The following is a 25,356-nucleotide window of genomic DNA, read 5'->3' as shown; positions in this document are numbered from 1 at the left end:
CTTCCCTTAATTTACCTTCCCAGTTTCAGGAAGTCTTCATTTCTTCGGGAAACCGAAATCCGGACGAAAAATTTCGCGAATTGTAAAGTTGTAGACATATTGTGTTTAATTTTATGGCGACACATACTATGGCGTTTGTGTGTATGTGTTTTTCCTAGTTTGCTAATGAATCTGATGCGGTCTTATCAATTTAATAATCGTTGTTAGTTAAAAAGCTGTTCAAATACGGAAAATATAAGTATTAAAACAATTTAAATTTACCCACTTGGTTTACCAAATTTAAATTTAATTCATTGAAATTAATTTTAAAACTAGAAAGATATTGTGGATAAACCATTTGAAATAAAATCTTAGTATGAAATCTACTCAAAAAAATTATAAAACTATTACAATATCTTAAATTTTAACATTTTTTGAATTCATAAATCTTATCATAAATTTAAAAGGATGTGTTATCTGACCAGGTTCTATTAGTATCTGGAATGTATCTTTTTTTTTTATATAAACGTTTTATCTTGTTTATGAAAAAAATGAACAAATAAAATAAGTAGGCCACCCGCACACGCACATGCATGTTCATTTCCTTTTAAAAATTCCTAACGAAATTAAAAATATATTTCCTGTTCATTAGACTATGCTAATTTCTAAACGAATATTTATTGTCAGATGTTCTTAGTAGAACGATGTTGAAAATAAATTTTAGACTTATAACTGACTTAGAAAAAAAGTTTTTAAAGTGTAAAAAATCAAAATGTTAAAAGTAACATACAATTAAGCAAATCATATTACATAAATATAATATTCCAAGTAATACAACCCAAAGGAAAGAAATTCGTTATTTGAATAAATATTTTAAACGAATTTTAATTTTTATAATCATTTGGATTATTTAGAAAGTTTTAGTTTAGTTTCCGTAAATCATTATTTCCATTGTATCGATTACTGTATTTTCTTCCTTCTATTATTATTTTTATTATTACAATCATTAATTTTTACGGCTAAATATTTTGAATTCATTTATAGAAATTATAAAAGTTAATAAAACAAATAATTGCCTTTATGGCATCTTTCCCACGTTCAAATAGGTAAAAAAAATTTATGAATTAAAATAAAAAAATTCCTTTTGGCACGCCGAAAGGCGGAGATGGATTTCACCAGTGCTAAGTAGGGGATAACAGACCACCTTAAAACCAAGAAAAACTTCAAATTTACTCAAACAATGGTTTCATGTGAAAAAAGTTTCATTTGTTTACCATACGACAAGCCCACCTTCTTACAATTCCAGAAACATTTTGGTCATCCCTTGCCGTAAGGGCTGGTCATATCAAAAGTTGTTTCAGAAAGGTAATGTTTAGAGAACTAACGCCACTTTAAAACGATTCGATATTGTGCCTATTTAGGGAGGTATGTTTTTGGTCTTCAAAACCCCACTTTTTTCACCCCCTGGGCCAATGGTTGGTGATATCAAAAAGCTTTACTTATGTAACTTTTAAGCCCTTATCCAAAGAATAATAGGAACTTTAAACAAATTCGATATTTTACTTAATAAGAAAATTATAGCGATATTTTTTTTCGTAAAAGCTGCCCCCCCATTTTCATTCCCATGGTCCGATTTTGGCTGTTAACGAACTCGACCGAGATTTTCGGACGAGTTATTTTTAAGGAACAATTTGATAGTGATTGGCGCAAAATTACGGCAGTTATCGTGTTCACAAGAAAGTGAAATATTTATTTTATAGAGGTGTATATATATATATATAAATGTATATATAAACCTTTGAGCTGACGGTGGCTTTGGGGTCTGGGGGATGTGAAACACGAAAATATGTCGAAATTTTTTGGAAGTCGAATCATAGTACCCATTACAATAGGTAACTTTCTTATGAAATCTACTTAAAACATTAGATTATCCAAAAATATAATGAAATAAACTATTTTGTAATTTGAAGGGTTTTACCCATTTACAATTCCTTAAAATTGCAAAATTCATTCGGTTTGAAAAATAAACAATTTACGTAAAAATAAAAACAATAATTTAATTTTAATTATTAAAGATCTTTTACTGATTTTGAATAAAAGCCTATTTAAAACCACGACTTCCTTTATATTACAGTAAACATCGGACCTTTAATTATTAAATATCACGTCATTATTTTAATATAAAGGGATGCGTTGATATTACAGTGTAAGCTTCACTATCCTATTCCCATTGTATTATAATACAACATAATATTAAATTAAATTTATCTTTCATATTACATTACTAGCGTGTCCATTACACTGGTATTATTCGTATTTTTTATAAATTTTGTATTTATAAGATAGGTATTTTTAATATTATTATGTTCTATTAAATATTAAGTTTTATCTCTTTACTTTTTAAATAGATAATTTAATTTTTAAATAGTAAATGTAATAATATTTTTTATTACTTTTGACCGGATAAAACTCGTTTGTAATTCTATTTTGTAATATGTCGACATTTGAATGTAAACAACAAATATATATATGTATCCTTTTACTTCAGGGTCATTATCTTTATTTTCTGTTTAGACTCTGGAACTACCGAAAGGTATTACTTCAGAGGATGAATGAGGATGATATGTATGAATGTAAGTGAAGTGTAGTCTTGCACAGTCTCAGGTCGACCATTCCTGAGATGTGTGGTTAATTGAACCTCAACCACCAAAGAACACTGGTATACACTATCTAGTATTCAAATCCGTAAAAAAATTATTCTTGCCTTTGCTAGAATTTGAACCTTAGAACTCTCGACTTCGAAATCAGCTGATTTGCAATGACGAGTTAGCCACTAGACCAACCCGGTGGGTTTAGCATCCTTAATTGTAAGGATGCTACTCTTCAAGATCTGCGAAATTGAATTGTTACAGCAGTGAATGCAATAACCAGGGACCCGTTACCAATAAAAATAATTTGGAACCAATTAAAATAATTAACTTTTATTTATAAATCTCGATTTTTCATCCTTGTACGAAGTAAGGGAAGTATTGTGAACGCGAAAAATTTCGGTTTTCAGATTTCAACGGGAATTTTCATTTGACCATCCCTGAATAAATTTTGACTATTTTCGGCGTGACGTCTGTACGTACGTATATGCGTATGTATCTCGCATAACTCGAAAACGATTAAGCGTAGAATGTTGAAATTTTGGATTAGGACTGTTGTAACATCTAATTATGCACCTCCCCTTTTAATTGCAATCGAATCGACCAAAAAACCGTTTTTTTTTTTTAAAAAAAAACCCTTTTTTCTTAACTGCAGTAATAAGCCCTAATTGAGAGCTTTTCAACGATATATCATAAATGGTACTTATTTTTATTGGTTCCAGAGTTATAGCCAAGTAAAATTTTAATTAAGTTGCTGTGAATCGGAATTATGGAAGTCTAATGACGAAACTGTCTTAATTATTAGTTTGTATTTTTATTTTATTATTTTACAGGAACTAATATTATAATAACTGGACTAGTTTATAAAAGGCGTTGGAAATGACCTCCTCCAACATTAAAAGAACACTACACACGTTTCAATTTGTTTTCAAACACCTTAATCAGCTGATGTACTGGAATGTCCCGAACGTATGCCGTATTGCGGTCTTTAGTTCGTCAATCGTGCGTGGTCTGTTGCGATACACTGCTTGTTTAATTCCCCCCCCCCCCATAGAAAGTAATCTGGGGGAGTCAGATCGAGCGATCGTGTAGGCCACAAACCCCTCAAAATGATTGTTCACCAAAAACATTTTGTAAAAAAGTCATTGCATTGTTAGCTGTAACCACCATCTTGTTGGAACCGACCGTGATTGATTTCCACTTCTGTTAACTTACTAATGAAGTTTTTTAAAACAGCGTAATAACGATCAATATTAACTATTTTTTTTAAAAACAGATGGGATTTAGAATGCTATGCGTTCTACTCCAGACTTTAATTTTTTAATTTACACCCAGACTTTAATTTTTGTTTCGTGTAAATATTGTTTGTGTAATTCATGCGGGTTAGTTGTTGACCATAGTCGTGTAGTCTATGAACACCTTCCCAGATGAAACCACTCTTCATCTGTAAAAAAACGTAACGTTGGGGATACCTACAGAATTTTGGTCAGTAAACCAAAATATCAAACAGCTTCTGTTCGTTTAATTTAAGTGGTCTTCCGCTTCGATCAGCATCTTCAACAGAGCATGTTGCCCGAAGTTTTTCGATAAGAGTTCGAAGCATTGCAGTAAGGAACAGGAATGTTTGGAAACTTTTCAGAAGACCTGTACTTCAATAAATCAATGTAATTGTCACCTTCACGAAAGATGTATTCAACGAGAAAAATGCGTTCTTCTATCTAAAAAACCATTACGTTTTTCCAATTATTGATTCCGATAAAAGAAACGAAGCACGTTTAATCACAACTCAACAACTGACGTCTTGGTTTGTTACTAGCAACGCTCAATGAATCCACAGGGCAACCAAATTAACGCAGAAAGAACAGAATGCGCCACGTAATTCTAAAACACATTGCACGGCAGTTTTTCGAAGGATCTGTTTAATTAACTTCGAAATACTTGTAAACAATTTTCTACTTTAAAAGTTAAAAAATAATATTGGAAATAAAATAATTAATATTTATTAAAAAAGTTTGGATAAATTATAAACAGTTTCAATGATAATTAACCACGCAATTTTGTAAAAAAGAAATTTTTTTTCATATAAGGTAAATAATACATACATTCAGGAAAGATAGCATTCTCTTCCATATCAGGCAGTAAGCTTATTACCATAACCATACTATTGTTATTTACTTCTAAAAAAAATAATTCTAAATTTAATTAATTGTAATCTAATTCTGTTATAATTAAAATTTACACCGACAAAATTATTTTCATATTATTAAACCGATTAATAAATCTAGTAAAACAAATTAATAATTCCTTATTTAGGAAAATTATAAAACGAAAATAAAATTAATTATAAAACGAATGACAGTTTCACGGATTACCGTAGATTTCTATTTAACATACTATAACAATAATGACGTTTCTACATAACTCACGTTGACATTCATTCAAGCTTGACGTTTATCTGATTATGATAATTTGTTTAATGTATATTTTTTTATACTGTTAACATTTTTTTTTTAAGTCGAGATAAATTAAGATATGTGTGTAGGTAGTAGATTTTAGTGAAAGAGGAATGTAAAAAGAAATTAATTGATGAAAGAACACAGCCAAAGAAAACATCAACTATATTATATAAAAGAGATGTTGACCAGTAATAAGCTTTCATCCAGAAGCCAACTCAAAGCTTTATTATTTTGTTACGCGAGTGTGTGAGCGTTTGTGTGTTTTGTTGGTCGTTGGCGGGAGGGTGCAGGTCACTTTGTAATGGTAAAAAGTTTTTGTGAGTTCACAATCAGTAATGCCACCTTTCATTTCATTTTATTATGTTTTTTTTTTCATCGTCTGAATACTAATCCATGATGTTGACAAATTCAGATATGTCACTCGATGTGAACTCTCCATGAATTCGTCAACATCATATTCAAATGCTAAAACCTTTCTTTGAATAATGATTATAAATGTAATCGTTATCATTTTCAGACTATTGAAAAACATGTTAATTTATTCTCTCATCTTTATTCTTCTTTATCTTTAAAACTAACATATATTATTATATTCATTGCCCATTGATATTTTTACGTTTTGAGAAAAGCAGTATATTATTATAACTTTTTTACTTTTTCATTATTATTATTATTATTATTATTATTACTATTATTATTTTTTTTTTTCACTTAATTCATTCATTGTATTGAAAGGTTATATCTTTTAGGTCACTTTAAAATATCTCTCTCTAATATAAAGTGCAGACAGAATATTAAATCGATGTAAAAATAGTTTCTCTTTTCATATTCAAATATTATATCCATTTTTCATGTTTTTTCTTTGTCATTTTCTTCTTTTTTTAATTTATTATTATTTTTAATCCCTTTCTTTTTCATAACAGTATTAATTGTGCATGTCAGTTTATGATTGTATGAATAACATATTCATGTGTTATTTATACATATGCGCGCGTCTACTCCCACATGTAGGCTTACAATTATGTCTTATCAGGTATTACCATTATATATAAATATATTGTTCATCTGAATATACAATACCAGTATATTTCGCTATTATCAACCGGTTTAAAATAGTTTTTTATCGTAATGGAGATTTTTTTTGAACGCTGAAATGTTTATCGATTGTACATGAAGAGAAAAATATTTCAGAAGTTGTTATTTAGAAAATTTATATTGTAAACATAATTAATATAAATTAACTAATAAAAAATATAAGTAATTCAAAACATGCTTTTGAATTTTAATTAAGGAATTTTCCAAAGATAATTTCAAAACCAAAAGTATATTATATAATAAACTTTAAAAAATCGATACATAAATAAAACCGTTCTACAAAGTAAAATTAGACTTTTCTGTAATTCTTCTTTAAATGTCGACCTTTCAGAAGTCGGGGCTTACAAATTAAAAAAAAATTTTTTTTTTGTTCATCCAAATTTTTTTTCTTCAGAAAGAAAAAACACCACCAAAAAAACAAAACAATTAGTACTAAAAAGTAAACGAATTTTTTTTCGAAAAGATTACTGTAAAAAGAATTTATTTCAAGAAAATTACTTTAAAAAGGATTTTTTCTTCCTTGTACGAAGTTAAGGAAGTATCATAATCGCGAAATATCGGTTTTCAGATTTCAACGGAAATATCCATCTTCACCATTCCCGAACCCATTTTGACTAGTTCTGTGTGACGTCTGTACGTACGTATGTATGTATCTCGCATAACTCAAAAACGATTAGCCGTAAAATGTTGAAATTTTGTATTTAGGACTGTTGTAACATCTAGTTGTACACCTTCCCTTTTGATTGCAATCGACTGGGCCAAAAAAGCTCAAAGTCCGAAACATTTGGATTTTGGACTTTTTCTTAATTGTAGTAATAAGCCCTCGTTGAGAGCTTTCAATGATATCATAAGTGGTACTTATCTTCATTGGTTCCAGAGTTATAGCCAAATAAAGTTTTAATTAATGAAATATTTGGATATTACAAGGTACATCGGTTCGAATCCGACTTCATATACATATTCTTTTTTTTTAATTTAAGTACATTGATTTATTAACAATTATTAACCTTTGATTGTAAAAAAAAAAATTAACAATAAATAATAATTCAGTAATACAATACGAAAAAAAAGAAGTTAGTAAAATAAAGTTTTATGTACTTTTCATTTTAATTCAGAACTTTTTACAATCAGCGGTTAATAATCTTATTAAGTTATATGTAGATGAAGTCGGATTCGAACCGCTGTGTGCATGGTTACGGATCCCACACGTTCTCACTTACACCACATATCTACTTGAGCGACATGAAACAAAAAAATGCTAAGGAAATTTTTAGGGCCATTTTTCTTGAGTATAATTGAATATTACATGTTAGTATTTTGTGATAGGACTCGTAAACAGTGTACTATTCACACACGCAAGATGGTTCAAGACGGTGTCCCGAAGCCCGTGCCTTCCCCTTGGCTACAGTAATATGACTTTTCAGTGCCTTTTACTGATTTAACATTTTATAGAAAAGGGTGAATATAGTTATTTTCTTTCAGAATTAAAAATAATTTGCTTACGAAAATCAATTTTTTTTAAACAAACCTTAATATATTAGAATACTTTTATTTCCAAAGCTTACCTTGTTTTACCTAATACACATTCTCAAAACCGATTAGCCATAGAATATTGAAATTTTGTATTTAGGACTGTTGTAACATCTAGTTGTGCACCTCCCTTTTTTATTGCAATCGACTGGGCAGTCGCCATTTGAAATAACTGAATGTTATGTTGGTAATAACCACGTATATTATATCTGATTATTTAATATTAATTGAAAATTATAATTGTATTATTTTTGGATTTTCTTAGCAAAATCTTCTAAAAATTGTATATTTATTTTTAAAAAAATCAGTTTGTTTAATTATTTGACAGAACAATAAAATACAGTGTTTTGTTGATACTAACTGTACATTTTTGAATTGTATCCAATTTAATAATAATTTTGATAATTAATAAAATAATTTTCAACAATCACTTTAATTATATTATTAATTACCAATTATTTTGTTAATTACTAATATTATTTTTGGTTATTTGAATTCAAATAATTATATATTTTTTTAAATATTTGTATTTACTAAAAAAATTATTTTAATTTATAATAAGAATGATTTGTAAATTATTAATTTCAAAATACTTACTCTGTCCTTCAAATTTCTATTTCTATTTAATAAAAATGTAAGAATCTTTCAAATGAGAACTTCTTTTTTCTACGGGGAAGTGAATCTGGTCGTAGGAAAAGTGTAGTACAAAACTCTACTTGTAACACTTATTACGCACGCGTGAAAATAAGTAACTTTTTTCACTTGTCTGTAATATGCTTCTTACAATCCTTTTTACGTATTATACTATTCTAGATCAGTATTATTCGTATCTTCGTGAGTTGCTGATTAACAAAAGTTTCAGATTTCTCGTGTGTCGTATAAATAAAAATTAATAATAATTAAACTGTTCCATTTAGAGAATTCCTGTATACTGATTAAATGAAGTTTAACCACTATAAGTTTAAATGAAGTGCAGCAAAAAATGTGTATATGTAATTTAATAGGCGTGCAAGAAAGTCATATAGTGCCCACATCAAATTTTTTATTTATGCACGACTAAAAAGAAAAGCTTTGGGCCCTCTCTAATTATAAAGTGGTTGTATGTGATAGCGCGCCCAATTCTTTTCTTTTTAGTCATACACAGACGATTTTTTTTAAAGAAATTTTCTTGAAAACAAATTTTCTTTTTTTTACTTTCTAGTAAGAATTTTTTTTGTTTTTCTTATTTATTTTTTAAGAAAAGCATATTTTAAAAAAATAATTTTTTTGTTTTATTTTTTAATTTTTAGTTATAATTAAATGAAATTATCATATTTAAACAAATTAAATTCTCTTAAATTATAAAATCTCTTCACAAAGTGTTAATTTTGTTACAACAATTTTTTTTTTTTTTTTTTTGGTGTATAATTATTTTCGTATAAATTAAATGATATTTAAGTTTTAACTTTTAGTTGTTTTAATTTTTTAGCAAACAAATGATATTAGTTATTTATAAATAAATCCCAATTTATAAATAAAACTCAACCACCAGTTACATCTTATCGATTCAGCTCCCTTCAAGATGATCCCCTTGTATTATATATAGACTTATTAATATATATATATATATATATATATATATATATATATATTAACCGGGCGGGGCCTACACATCCTTTTAGGGTCAACTTTTACATTTTGTTTGACGGCCGAAGACTCCGTGATCACCTGGACCGTTTCCTCGTCGTCTACAACTACAACTAATCCTTTGCTGGTCTCTCTAATGTTTCTAATTTTAAGCCCTTTCCGACTATCGTGAAGGGTAACCTGAAGGTTCTTTTCAATTGACTACTGGGTACAGTCGAGCCCTCCGCCTTATTAACAAAAATGACCTCAGGCTTTTTAGAAACTTGACTGGCTTCATGTCTTCCCCTGACTACTTCAACATATCGTTTCGGTTGTGCTGAGGTCAGGGCAGACCTTTGGATCACTGTGATCTCTTTGGTCTTGGAGGCAAGGTTCTCAAATCCTTCTACAAGTACAGGGAACGCTTCCTGAAACAACTGCAGCTGGGGTAAAAATCTACCCTTCATAGCCGCACTGACATTCCTAGGGTTTGCAAGAAAACTGAACAAGTTATCCAATTCGGCACGAACTTCATGGGCCAGCAGGACAGAACTACCATGTCTGCCCTTAGCTCGCAGGAATTCATCAACCAAAGGGTTAACTTCCACCCAGGTGGAAACCCCTACATCTGCCACCGTGCCTTCATTGTCAGAGACTGAGGAGGTTGAAGGAAAAAGATCCGGGCCCAACCGGATCCAATCAGTCATTAGACTCAGTCCAGTTTGGGCATATGCGGTTTACACCAGATCTTTACATTTTGATACCTAAGGAACCCAAAAAAAAAACTAAAAAACCGGATGGAAATTTTCTGGATGTTTGTTTGCATGTGTGTGTTTGGTGTCAGGTGTCACACCATAAATCACCTTATATCTCCAGAACTAGTCGACCGATTTTGACTAAACTTAAGCACAGTACTTCTATAAATGGGGCATTGATGCCATTAATTTTCAGCTTAAAAAATCAAGGGGGTGAGACTGTAGAGCAAGGTCACCCTCAGTATTTCGAGATTTCGCCTAATGAAGTTCTTATTTTTCTTATATACATTTGTTAACAATTATAAAATAATATTTACAAAAAAAGTTTGCAAAATCACTCCCCTACCCCAAAAAATGCTCTAAATAAACTAATGGCTAAGTGGGTAAACTACATTGATAGTACCTCTTCTCACCAAAAGGAGCACTAGTGTAGCACTGACATACAGCTGCTGTAGTCATCTTCTATGTTGTAACGTCACAGATGAATGATAGAATTAAATAAATGAATAATATTTATAATTCAAAAAGTATTTAAAGTGGCCACTAATGCCGCCACACCCATGCGAATGAAATATGATATGCGCATGCGCTTTTATTTAGAATCATTGAATTAAATAAACAAAAAGTATTTAAATAAAATTATAAATATTTTTAATTAATTTGTGTGTGTAAGCCGTTCATCAGAAAAAAGCTGCATGGCGGGAAAGTCCTATAACTGTGTTGTCAGCTTTTATTTTTTATTATTATTATTTGTATTTAAAATGTAGAGAGAATAAAAAAAAATCGCCCGTTTGACACAAGCTGTTCAGGCCACGCAAATTTGAGAAATCTTTGATAAAAATATGAAAAGAAATGTTGAGGATTGTGGTAAAGTATATTAGCTGCTGGGCATAAGTTAAGGCTATCTAAAATGCAGTAATATTTTTGTTTTATAATTTGTTTCCCAATTAATTTTATTCAAAATTTTGTGTGACTTAGTCATTTGTTTACCACAAATGACAACAATCAGAGGTACTTTTTTCTGATAATAATACTGTAATTATATAGCCAGTACCTGTGGGATTGAACAATGAGCAGATGTCACCACTGTTAGGGATGAGTATCAACTGCATTTTGATGGGGCCGGTGTATTGATATTCAACAATGTATTAAGTGGAGTAAAGGCAATTTTACTCCTCTCTTGATGTAATAAACCAAGCATATCATAGTGTAACATGCGCTATGGGAGTGGTATGCCATTTTTGGAAACAAATGATGTCTTGTATCAGTTTATTTTCTGACATACCTCTATTTAAATAATGAATAATATCAGAATGAAATTTATGAAAGTCATAAAGATTGTGCACATCCAAAATCCAAAAGTCTTTAAAATTGATTTTCATCACCTCACTTTTCAATAGGGATTTTCTACAAATAATTATATTTAATTTGTTCTTTTAAAGAAAGTAATTTAGACTGCGCCTGTTTTATCTGAGGTGCTTTACGTGTATCAAAACCTTATGTGAGACTAAGGGTGATGTTATAAAGCAATAAATTAATTCCTTTCTTTTAATTAAAAATTGATTATTATACTTCCTTTATGCAGAAGGGGTATACCTGAATAATCTGAACTGTTAAGACCTGAAATTATCAGTGATACAAATTTTGCAAAGGTGGGATTACAATTTTTTATTCATTATTTATTATTAAAATAAAACTGTTAATTAAACTTCACTATTGATTATACAGTATAACTATAATGTGAATAACAGAACAGAGCAGGTATGCTTATACATGTGTATATGTATTTGAGGTATAAAGTGTGTATATATATATATATATATTATATATATATATATATATATACACTTTTATATTATATATATATAATATGAAGTAAAATTTTAGTAAAAAGTTAAACTTTTAAAAAATTAAAAACTTTTTTGCAGTGCAAAAAAGAATTGATTTGGCAACTATTTGCAGTATTAATATATCATGGTTGATGTAAATTTTCATCAGAGCAGAAAATAGTAAAATATTAAGTCACATAACTGTTGATTATTAAGTTCTATTATGATTCAAAAAGCAGCATATTAAAATGTATATAAATACAAAATAAAATTAGAAATATGAGTATACCCTAGTGTTTAACTGAACTAGTACTTTTTTTTTTTTATAACAGTCTCATATATATTTTTCTGTTAGCAGGCATCTGCTGACATTTGCAGGCATCTGCAGGCATTTTCTGCATCTGCAGGCATTTTCTTAACTTAAATTTTCTTCATTATTAAATTCATGGAACCATTTATCTTTTAACTTTTCTTCTGTGTTATTTCATAACCTCTATTGTTTTATTGCCTTCTGTTCTTTCATGTTTCTCTTCCATAAACGCTTCTTTTTTGTTACAAATACTGATTTTTTCAAATCAGAAAATTTATTTTGTTTAAGAAAGCTGCCCTTGTTGTTGCTAACCTTCTTTTAGAATAATCTTGTTTTACATAATGTAGTTTATTTCTTGCCTAGAAGCAGAAAAACTTGTTTTTATATCACTTTATAAAACTATCTTCTTTTTACACTTAAGTTTAATAAATTCACTTCCTAAATAAAACAAAATTTTCAAATGTAGGTAAAAATAGTGTTATGATTTTACAATTTTTACAAATATTATCTATACAACACTACCTTTCAATTTAACTGTATCTTCTTTGCTGTTTCTGTTTATTTATTTAGAAGATTTCTTATTCAACAATAAGATTCATGCATTTAAGAGAGAAAACTAGAAATCTCTCTTGAGCATAAAAATGGATGTAAATGTAACTAAAGGAGTATATTATTTTTTTATGATCAGTGGTGGGGAGGTTCAGTGCAGCTTCATATATTAGGTACTTCAGACGTCATAGTTTTGTGTAATTTTAGGTTAACTTAAATAAACCTTAAATTAAAAAAAAACTGGTTTTCAAGACCAAAAATAATAGATTTATGACATTTATTAAACTCCCTCAATAATGACACAATTCTGTTGTTTTTGTTTTTACATTAAATTTGTTTTACATTTTAATTTTGTTATTTTTCTTATTGATCTTCTTTTTCTTATGCACTTTGTGCATAAGAAAATTGAAAAAAAAAGTGGTTTTGTAATATATATATTACAAAACCTCGGTGCATAGAAAAAAAAAAAAAATATATATATATATATATAATATATATAATGACAAAAACATGTAATTTTAAATAGTAGTTCTTTCATGAAATAAATTAATTCTTGATTGGCCCTTACTAGTATAATTACTTATTAAAATAGTGAAAATAAGTCATAATAAAGTACTTTATTGTAATCATGTTTTACTTACAAATTTATACCAATTTTCTTACAATTCAGAGAGTAGATATAGCTTTCTACATGACAAGGTATTTGCCACTGAAATTTAAAAATATAATTTATTATTGCTGGAGAGATTAAAAAATTTGATTTTACCTGATAGGGGGATTTCAGCTATTAGGGCTGTTGTGAGTCACCAGACAGGAAACAGAATTCTCAAGTTAGAAAACCCTTGCTCTTCAGGTCCTAGACTTCTCAGCATGGAAAATCTTGCAGTCTCAGACCTGTAGCCACAGAATTGATATGACAACTTGATTTTACAATAGGGAGAAAATCATCAATTACAAACAAAACTACATGTGTGTTAAAAAACCATCTATCCATCAAGTTAGATTTTGGCTATTTATTATCTCAAGTAAAGCCTAATTAGTTATTAATTACATGGTAACATACTTTTCATGGTATTAATAGACGACACCCTTCAATTATAATGAGCACCCTTCACTTACCATTTCTTGAATTATATTTTTTTTTTAGAATTAATTAACTTTATTTAGTCTTTATATTTCTGTACAACAATAAATAAAATAAATCTCATTTGAACTGTGACAAAATTAAAAAAAAAATTGGTTAATATATAAAATAAAACTGCAACTATATCAATTAAATTTTTAATGTGTATACTCCTCGTATATCAGTTTAATGTTATAACATGACCTTGGCATTTTTGTATTTATTGGCTAGAACCCTGTCAAAACTTTTCTTTATTTGAGGAAAAATAGTTTGGAATAGTTCCCATTCCATTAGATAGCTTCAAAAATAATTCCTTATTGTTTCTATAATTATTTGCTATTTATTGTGCTATCCTAACAAAAATAATATTTCAAATTTTAACTCATTTTTATCAATATCCAGTTGTATGTCAGTGTTGATTTACTTGTATTTATGACTTTTAACATTTTTAAATAAATAGACATGGTAAAATTGTTTATAAATACCATTTGTGAAAAATAAAACATGTTTTATATTATTATTTATAAAAGAAAATAATGTACGATATAACAGAAATGTTTAAAAGTTATGTTTTGTTTTATCTATTATGGTTTATTTATTTAGTTTTTAAAATTCATTTAGAATTGATAGTACTTTGAATACTTTTAAAAAAATAATGTTTGACATTTAGAAAATTAATTAGTAATATTTTATAGCATTGTATATTTTTTATACTTTATGATTGAAGGTTGGGGAAAGGATGATGTGTGGTACACTAAAGAATGAAAGGATGAGAAGATGGTAATCTATTGTTAGGTTTTACATGTTGGCAATACTCCAATTACAAGACATTAGCTTGTATAGGAAAAAGGAGGAGCAAAGGGAAAGAGCAAACAACATGAGTACACATTCACACTAATAAATTTGAATATGAGTTTTCTTATGTGTTGACTGATGTTTCCCCTGACCTGAGATTACCTGTGTTTATAACTCACGACTTACATCTTTTGTTTTATCTTAAATATATATTTACTATATTTATTTCTTTATATATTTTTATACTGTGATTAGATTTGAATCTGGATTAAGGCCAACTCATATTGCATTACTTTTACTAAACTATATAGCATAGACCGTTTGTTATTTTCCTTTTCTTTTCTTCTTACTGTTTCTCGATGGATGTCTTTTTGTCATCATTGAAAAATGATTCTGAGATTTTTTTTTATTCTGACACCTCAAACTTTCTGACAGTGACAACTGTGATGAATGAAATACCATTTATATCTTCTGTAAATTTATTATAATATTAATATTGTTATACATAATTTTAAAAATTTAGTTTTTTTTTTTTTAAATGTGTGCAGCCACATAAGCTGTTTTCTAAAATTAGTTGATAAAAACTTACTAGTTCAAAGATCTGGTTTAAAATTTGTAATGAATTTTTTCTAGATAAAAATATAATTTATACAGTACTATTTTTTTTTTTTTTTTATTTACCTATGGTTAATTTCAGAGGACCTGTGGATTACATTTTCATTTGATCAAGTGTTTTCTTTTTTTGTTTTTTTTTTTATATTAAATTTATATATTAATTTATTTATTACAACTTGAATATGCTTGATATATATTTTTATTGTAATGAGAAAAATATAATAGATGAAATTATAAATTTAAAAAAATGCTACTCTTGCAGGGAATCAAACCTAAAACCAACTGATCAGGCACAAACCAGCATGCTATTCACTAGAGCAATATGATTGATGTTAATTTTTACTGGTTCTAACATTAGGAAATTAGAATTAGTTACAGATTAAATTCTATTTCTCTGTAGTTTTGAGTGTATATTAGATACAACAACTGTAATAGAATTAGACAGTATGATATGAATCAAAAGTTAATCCAAGAAAACAACATAGCTATTTAAAAAAAACAACTAACTTCCTTCCCCGGGTTTAATAAGGAAAGAGGAAGTGAAATGGTTTCCTTCTACTTTTCTCACCTGATCCAGTAACATTTCCTGCATGCTAAACCAACTGTAGAAAATGTAGGTAATATTCAACTCTACAATGACGTCTTTATATTCATCTCTGGGACAAGCTGTCCAGTGAAATATATCAGATTCTTAAAGAAAACAACTACAGTTTGTTGATACATATATCTTGGGTGTTTTATAAATAGTAAAGCTGTAGAAAAGACTGCAACAAATAGTTAAAAAGTAACAAATTAATTAGCCCTTTTTTTGTAGTGAAAAAGTGGATTTTGTATGTATAAATAACTGCTTCAAATCTGGAAATCCATTTCAATTTTGTTATATTTTTCAAAATTTTTAATCATCTCTTTACTACAATATCAGTGTCAAGATTAGTATTTCATTGTTAATTTCACTTCCTCAGAAGTGTAAAAGTTAACAGTTTATAGGCCAACAAACATTTATAAGAATAAATTGTAAAAATATATTCATTTTTCTAACATATAATAATACAGAAAAAAGGAAATTATTCAACAAAAATAATAATAATAATAATAATAATAATAATAATAATAATAATAATAATAATAATAATAATAAATATAAGAAAGTTACAAACAGTGTAGTTATTTTACAAATATTTGGCAACTCATTTTGCAATATTTCATAAAATTTACATTCTTCTACTACCCAGGTTAATGAACTTAAAAGATAATATGAAGAAATATTTGGTATGTTTAAATAACTGTAAAATGGAAGAACTAACTAGAGATGAATTACTTATTAGTAAATTACAAGTCTGTCATAAATACAAGTATATATGCATTTTGAGTATATATAATATTGAATTAGCTTTCCTTAGATGTCTTACACATGCTGGAGCCTTAAAATGTTTCCATTACTACTATTATTACATTACTGTTGGATAATTTTTGTTAATTAACCTTAACTTTTTCAGAAGGTTAATAATAAATGTTAACTTTGTAATGAATATAAATGTTGCTTCCTTTGTTTATTATATTTCTATTAAAATGTATTACATTTATTCCTCTCATTCCTTATTATGAATGTATTTTAAAGTCTGACTTCTATTCCACTTTGCTTTTCTAAGAAAGCATTTATCATTGTTTAACTGAAAGGGGAAATTATATATTTTTTTTTTTTTGAGTTCATGATTATTTAATTATTTCATTGTAATAATTTATGAAGCGAAATTAACTGTTAATATCAACTATCCAAACACCAAGTTTAAAAAAAATTTGACAAGATAAATAAATAGGTAACCCACTGGGTTAGTCTAGTGGTTAAACTCACAATTGCAAGTCAGCTGATTTTTGAAATTGAGATTTCTGAGGTTCAAGTCCTTGTAAAGGCAGTTGTTTATATATGGATTTAAATGCTATACTGTGGATATCGGTGTTCTTTGGTTAACAGTTTATAGGTCAACAAACATCTATAACAATAAATTGTAAAAAATATATTAATTTTTCTAATATGTAATAATACAGAATAATGAAATTCTTCATAGAAAATAATAATAAATATAAGAAAATTACAAAAAATATATGGTTGGGTTTCAATCAGTAGTGGATTGTAGCTAAAATTAATGGGGGTCTACTCCATAAAATTGTTTTCTACGTCTTTTCAAGGCCACGGTTAAAGTTTTCTGTGAAGTAAAAGAACAAAAAAAAAAATGAATTAAATAGAATAGCTGGAAGCAGAAATAATCTAATTCTACACAGTTTTTAAACAGATTGTGATTAAAAACCATATTCAGTTTAACCAAATAAAAAATAAAATGACAATACAGATATATTTTTTAGTATTATTAATAACTTAATAAAATATCTGCTGGAAACACTATAGTCCAATGGTGCTTAATTTAAATTTATATGTACACAGAAACAAATACATAATTAGTTTTTACTAATTACTTTCTCTTTCACCCTACCAGCATGTTTTTGGACAGATCTGGCAATCAAAGAGCCCTTGCTTTCTGCCAACTTCTGATCAGTACTGAAAAAACAGCTAAACCACTTTCATATTCCTTTCACCAACTAAACTAGAAAAGGGAACGAACAAGGAACATTCCATACACACACGGAGTAAAAAAAAAAAACTACCTTCCACCAGCACACCAGGATCGACACTGTGGGAGCAACAATGCTCACTCTCTCTCTCTCTCTCTCTCTCTCTCTCTCTCTCTCTCTCGCAACCTCATGTGCAACTTGTATGGAAAAGCGCACAGTTCCATACATTTATGTATCTTTTTCATAAACTGGCGAATGGTTACTGACATTAAGCTTAAGGATTACATATTGTACAAATATAAAGAAAGAATTACAGAAAAAAGACTCATTGTATTAAATGTTATTGATAATATCAAGTAGAAATAAGGGGTGCTGCAGTTCCACAGTTACTATGCATGAGCTGCCACTGGTTTCAATTAACCACACATCTCAGGAGTGGTCAACGTGAATCTGTTCCAGACTAAATTTTTATCAATTTATTTACACTTCCATTACAGCTATGCAGGCCTGGCAAGCCAATAGCAGTAAATGCATTTATCTAATAGTACATGCTAATAGTACATGCTGCTGGGTCTGGGTGACCCAGACCCAGCAGTAGCTGGAAAACTGGTTGCAAGAAAACAAACAAGTAAATAAGATCATTTCTATAACAACATTCTCTTGCAGTTTGATATTAGGAAAAATATCCAGCAGTACTAAATTCTCCTAAATATTACTACTAAGATACTATTACTAGATAATATTACTAGATATTCTACTAAATTCTCCATGTAAACTCAGAAAAATCAGGGGACGTTCTTAGTTTAAAGAAACAAATTACTGAAAATTGTATTCTTGAAATTGTATGCTATTTCCATATTTATTTATAAATACGAGTATGAAATTAGTTCAAACATTCAATGAAGTACTGCAATTTATATTTTATTGAATTACAACCAATCACCTGTTTTACTAATTACCAATTATACTGGCTCTTCCACTTAGTTAGTCTGCCAATATAAAAATTAATTTAAATAAGTTTAGTTTTACTGCTGTACCTATCTTAATAAAAGAAAGTTCTCATATAAACAATATAACTGTTGAAGTAACTATGAATTGCAGTTTCTAGACTGTTAGGAAAGGCCCATTTTTGCTCAAACACAGAAGAGAGTAAGTAATTAATTGGTTTTTATGCTGTAGATCAGAATAAGAAAATTTTGTTAACACTTTTGTAAAATAATTAGGTAATTATGTTTCACTTTCTTAATATTTAAAACACACTCTTTCAGATTATCTTTTCCAGATTATGATCCAGTATCTTTTTCTGTAATATTGCGGTTGTTATTGTTGTTAAGACATTACAAACATTAAGGAGTTTATGATACCTATTTAAATGCTGTGAAACAGAACTATTCTAGATTTTAATTTTGTTTGTTCATTTGTCTCAAATTTGTTTAAATATGTTGAGTTTATGGCATTGTACTTTTAAAAGGCATAAAATTTTCATATGGTTAACATTTTTATATATTCATGAAAACAGCACAACAAAAATATTAACTGAAAAGTTTTACAAATAGAATATAAAAATTATCAGTTCTTGTAGAATTTGAAATATAGAAATTCTTATTTTAAAAAAACTTACTCAGTGGACTTGATTACATATTATATAGGTGGGTCTCTTTTATTGAGGGTCATTATCATCAGTGTCATATACAACATTACTGAGGAAAGACTGGAATGCAATCTTAAAAAAATGTTATGGAAACATATTTTTAGCTATTTAGAAATTGAGCCAAAATTCTTTTGTTTCCATTCTTAGTTTCCTTCATTTTTCCTATTATTTAATTTTCCATTCATAGAAAAAAAAACTTTAGTTATCATTTAAAAAATTGTGTACACCTATATGATAATTTTCAGCAAATCAGGTTTTAACTTCAGCAGTGCTGCTATTGTTGGTTTTATGAATCGTTGGCTATACTGAAGAGGTTTATTCAATCAAGTGTTATATGACTGCTGCCATATAATTTTTATGAATTATTAATAAAAATTATGAGTTATAGAAAAATATGATACACTACTTTATTCTATAGTCTACTTTATTCTACCTCAGTTGTTAGAATGATGCATTTCTGCAATGGGTTTAATTCATAGTTTTCTTTTTGTTCTCACTACTCACAATTTATTCATTTCATTACTCATGAGCAATTAAAGCATGTTATCAACGATTCAAAAATTATCCCCACCATTTGAATAACAATTTTATTAATTAGCCTGGACAGTGGATAGACACCTAAAAAAATTATTTTACATAATCATTATAAATATATTCTTTTACTATTATTGCTATCATTTTTTTTTTTTTTTGTAAGTAATTAATCACTTCACAACAAAATCGATTAATTAATTTAGGTAAAATTTTGTTTAGTTACAAATAGCTACTATGTTTGCCCTACAGGTCCAATACCAGGAATGGTTCCTCCAGAATTTGAAGCAAGGATGGTTGAATACGTCAAACTACTCAACAAAGAGCTTCGAAGTTCTTCAGGCACACCTCCAAATCACAGGCAAAGTAAGTCAGATTTGATTAAGAAAAATAACTGTTACTGCTCATTATTAATCATAGCAGTTACAGTGGTTAAAAAATAACAAAAAAAAAATACAGTGTTTTGATTTCATTACAGTAATAATGATTAAAGTAATAATATTGTGATTATATCACTTGCAATTAAAATCATATCATTTGCAATTTAAATGATAGGAATAAAATCTTGGCAGTTATTTTATAGATATTTTGTAGTAAACATAAATATCTGACAAATTATTTACAATTTCTCATTTTCATTAAAATAATATTAATTAATTTTAGAATTTATAAATTGTTTCACACTTTTGGTAAAATGAATGTTAAAATTACATACAATTATTTTATAATGATGTGGTAGTGTTTGTTTTAGAATAGAAATAGAAAATTAAAACAATAGTGTCATAGATGAGCCTGTCCAAACACAGTTTAAAATTTTATAAAAATATCTCACCTTCTATATAATTGGAAACATATTTCAAAAAATTCTTTACAGAACTACCAAACAGTTCCTTTCTTAATTGTGTTCTAGTTAGCACTATTACTGGTGCTTACCTATAAGTGATAAGTGGTAAATCTTTAGTGCACTGTTTATGAGAGATCAAATTGTATAATTTATCTGTATTGTGTTTGGTTGTTTGCTTGATAAATTTTACTGTATTTGTAAATTTCATACTTTAACTCAACTTTGAATTATATGAAATTTATAAACTCTTATGCAGAAAAAAATGTGTTCAAACATAGTGCAAATCAAATATCTTATAACATTCTGAACAGATGTCTTAATTACTTTAGTCAGATAGCCATCTACACAATGATTAAAGAATGCACTGTATGAATTTGAAAGTACTGTATAGTTCTGAAAATACCTTCAAGAAGGATATTTGCAAGTACTCAAAAAGTGAGTTTTTTAAAACTAATGTTTCATTACAAAATTAAAATTAAAATCAAAATTAAAATTTTATATTCAAAGTTTATGAACTTGATCATAGCAGTATAATAACAAACTACTATCAACAGTAGTAAAAATTATTTGCTGCTTGTAAATTTTTGTATATACAAGGTCTGTAAATAAAGTAATGAGACCAGGTTTTTTGGCAGCCAAAGTGACAACACTGTAAATTTACTAGTAAACACATGGGTATATGAACAGCTGATTTATATTAGGTATTAAAATTGTTAGCCTATTGTTGCCACATGAGACGCAAACAGACTTTTTGTGAAATGAGTTTTTGTTGTGCATTACAAAAATGAGTGATACTAATTATGAGCAACGTTGTCCAAGTTTAGTGTTAAACTCGGTAAAAATGCTACTGAAACTTTTTAAAAATTGAAAAGGGTGTATATAGATGATGCTCTGTCATGAGCCCAAGTTTTTAGGTGGTTTAAATCATTTTTGTTGCGGACAACCCACACTCTGGAAGATGTTAACGAAAAGTGATGACAATATTGAGCGAATCAGAGACTTGATACGGTACGACTGGTGATTAAATGTTAGAATGATTGCAGAAAAATTGAATTTGAACTTACCACAGTCCATTAAATTTTGACAAACAAATTGGATATGAAAAAATTTGTGCAAAATTGGTCCCAAAAACCTCACTGTTGAACAGAAAAAAACAGGGTGGAAGTGTGCTGCAATCTTCTAGGGCAGATTGAAACTGATCCGGATTTTCTAAAAAATGTTATTACTGGTGATGAATCTTGAATATTTGAGTACGACCCAGAAACAAAACACCAGAGCAAGGAGTGGCACACTTCAAATTCAACGACCCAAAAAAGCAAAAATGAGCAAATCAGAACCATGCTAATTTGTTTCTTCAATAGTAATGACATTCTCCATAAGGAGTTTTTGCTTACAGGACAGACTGTAAATCAATATGTTTACCAAGAAATTCTTGAAAGACTGGAGAAAAGAGTTGCCCACGTGAGACCAGCCATCAAAGACTACTGGATGCAGAATCATGATAATGCACCTTGTCACACTGCATTCTCAATTAATGAGTTTTTGGTAAAGAAGAACATTCCTGTATTTCCTCAACCATCTTATTCACCTGACTTGAGTTCCTGCAACTTTTTCCTGTTCTCACCTTTAAAAAACACCTCAAAGGACACCATTTTTGAACAGCATAAAACATAAAATAAATGTATGAATGATATATTCCAGTTTCTGAGTTCTAACACTGCTATGAAGAGTGGGAAAACCATTTGAAGCATTCGGTGGCTTCCCAAGGGAACTATTTCAAAGGTGATAAAGTGCAAGCATAATTGGATTGTAAATAAAAAGTTTTTCTAAACCAGTCTCATTACTTTATTTACAGACCTCGTATAAGACTTTTCGTAATGATCACTACTTCATCAGATATATCAAAAAGCCTGTAAATATACTTGATTTTTTTCCAAATGTTCTGCTTTTCATGCTTATATAAAATTTATTATAATTATCACTTCCATAATTTATCCTGTATACACCTGATTTATTACAAATATATTTATAATCTATATTATTATTATTAATAATAAATTTTTAATTTTAGCAGATTAATAAACTTAAAATGCAATCTCTGGAAAAAATTCATATAATGAAAAATAATATTACAAATGGACAATTAAATTTTGAAGATGAGTGGAAAATGGTTGAAACAATATAAAAATTTATTTAATATAAAATTATCCAATAATAATAGCAGTATGAAATTAATTAATTAATTATTAATAATTTTTTTTTTTTATTTCATTTAAAATGATTATTTACTTATTGACCTAGAAGATGAAACATCTTTCTTTTCTATTTTAATATTTTAACTTAAACGTTTTTTAGAATATATGATAAAGTAGTGATCACTACGAAAGCACTTATACAGATCAAAAATTAAAAGCAAGAGTGTTATGATTTTTATTATTGTTGATAATAGTTTTTTGTATTCAATTATAATACTCATTAAGTAACGAAAGATTTACTACTTGATAAATATTTATAAAAATTAACAATGAAATAAAAATCGTGGAATGAGAAGTAGATATGACTCATAAACACTTAGGCTGTTTTATAATTATGAACTAAAATATAAATTTATTCTAAATTTATTTATAAACTGATTAGTTTGAGTCAAATTTGGCTTACTTTGCTAAATATGACTGAATATTAGTCATTTTTCAAGTTGTCTTTTATTGTGGTTTTATAATTATAGTTGAAAAACAATCAATTATAAAAAAACAAATTATGTTGCATCTAACTCTTTAAAAATTTATAAGTATTTTTCTGTAATGCATGTAAATTTTCCTAAAAATGTCATTAAAGAAAATTAATCAAATCTTTGGCATTATTACACAATAATTAAATAAGAGTGAATGTGGAAATGTAAATAAAGTATACAGTTTCCAGTAGTACATATTTGTTGGACTCTTCAGTGAAAGTGCACAAGTAGATATATAAAGATATACATTTTTATATTATAGGCTACAAAACACTATTTTGCAAGTGGATTAAGTATATGGGGTCAAGTATGAGGTAAATATTTTGGAAATGGATCATTAAATTTTAATAAAGTATTGAAACAAGTTTATCCTTTTAAATTTTATGTTTATTGACTGTCATTAAACATCTTTTAAGCTCTTTATTTAAAAGATTTTTTTCACTGATTCCAAAAAAAAGATCCAGTTTTTAGAGTTTTGGTTCTAAAGTTCTCACTATGATTGATAATTATTCATGAATTTCTATAACCCAATTATTTCAAATTACTACCCTGCAAATACTATTCATAGAAGTATGGGTGGGACACAATGTTTGGTTTCTTAGAAAATTTGTGCTAAAAAATTATTATTAAATTTATGATGAGGAGGTTAATTTTTTTTATTATATTTAAATAAAATATTATTTCATGATGGACAATGTTGTGAAAGGACTCAATGTTGCCAGATTCTTTTTTGGTAAGAAACTATTATACTGCAAACATTCTGTTTAACTTTAAAAGTTACTAATTTAAGATTCAGCAGATCCATTTAAAACAGTTTGATAAAATAATTATGTTTCAAAATCTAAAGCAATTTTACTCAGATTTTGCAAGTTTTTTCAATCAAAATGAGACTTTAAATAGGCTTATCTTTCAAATTGGCTGAAAATATCTCTCAAGTAAAGCATCTAAAGATTGTTTAAACATTCATAAATGTAAACCTTTACAGTCTCAATTTTTCTGTAGCCTTAGGAAATCTCATTAGATTTCCAAAATCTTTATACTTGAACTTAATCACAGATAATATTTATTCCAGTGGTAGTGAAAATAGACAACCTTCATGATTTTGTACCTTCACTACAGCAGCACTTAAAGGTTTAAGAAACAATATTAAGCTGAAGTATTTTTTGGAATCACAATTTAGTAAGATCTTTCACATTTTAGTCACTACATTTTACTGCTTCTCAAAAATAAGTTTTTTTTTCCAATAATGTTAGTTTCTAATTTAAAATACTTAAGCGTAAGAAAATTTAAAAAAATTAAAATTATAAAATAAAGACATTGTTATTGTTAATGAGTGTATTAAGAATTATTATCATTATTACAGTGTAATCTCATTCATCTGGACTAGATGGAGATGGATGTAGTCCAGATAAATAGAAGCCTATTAATCATAATAGTTTAATCATAACTATTAATCATAATAGTTTATTATGATTACAATAAGCATGAAGTAGGAAAATACAGATACTTATTTGAAAATGTTTTTAACGGATGTATTAATATAAAACCAAATCTTTAAAGATCCATTTTGAAGAAAATAAACCTATGAAATATTTCTAAAATCTAACAGTTCATTTCCAAAATCTTAGAAAAGGCCTACTTGATATAGTCACTAAGTTGCTTACATTTCTTAAATTGAGTAGATGATTCAGTGTGCTACTGTGCTACAACTAACATTTGAATTTTAAGTCGCACATCTAACT

General features: G+C 27.9%; 1 protein-coding gene across 1 annotated transcript in view; it reads left to right on the top strand.

Moving 5' to 3' along the window:
• Nucleotides 1-25,356, top strand: part of retn (retained) — a 233,669-nt gene that overhangs the window by 198,686 nt on the left and 9,627 nt on the right. The window contains exon 5 of the mRNA XM_075359226.1: nt 20,292-20,405. Within this exon, the coding sequence (XP_075215341.1) occupies nt 20,292-20,405 (114 nt within the window). The remainder of the gene's footprint in view (nt 1-20,291; nt 20,406-25,356) is intronic.

The sequence above is a fragment of the Lycorma delicatula genome, chromosome 3 (genome assembly GCF_047948215.1).
Source record: "Lycorma delicatula isolate Av1 chromosome 3, ASM4794821v1, whole genome shotgun sequence".
Lineage (NCBI taxonomy): Eukaryota > Metazoa > Arthropoda > Insecta > Hemiptera > Fulgoridae > Lycorma > Lycorma delicatula.
Note: the sequence above shows the minus strand (reverse complement) of the source record. Positions and strands in the feature narration are given on the sequence as shown.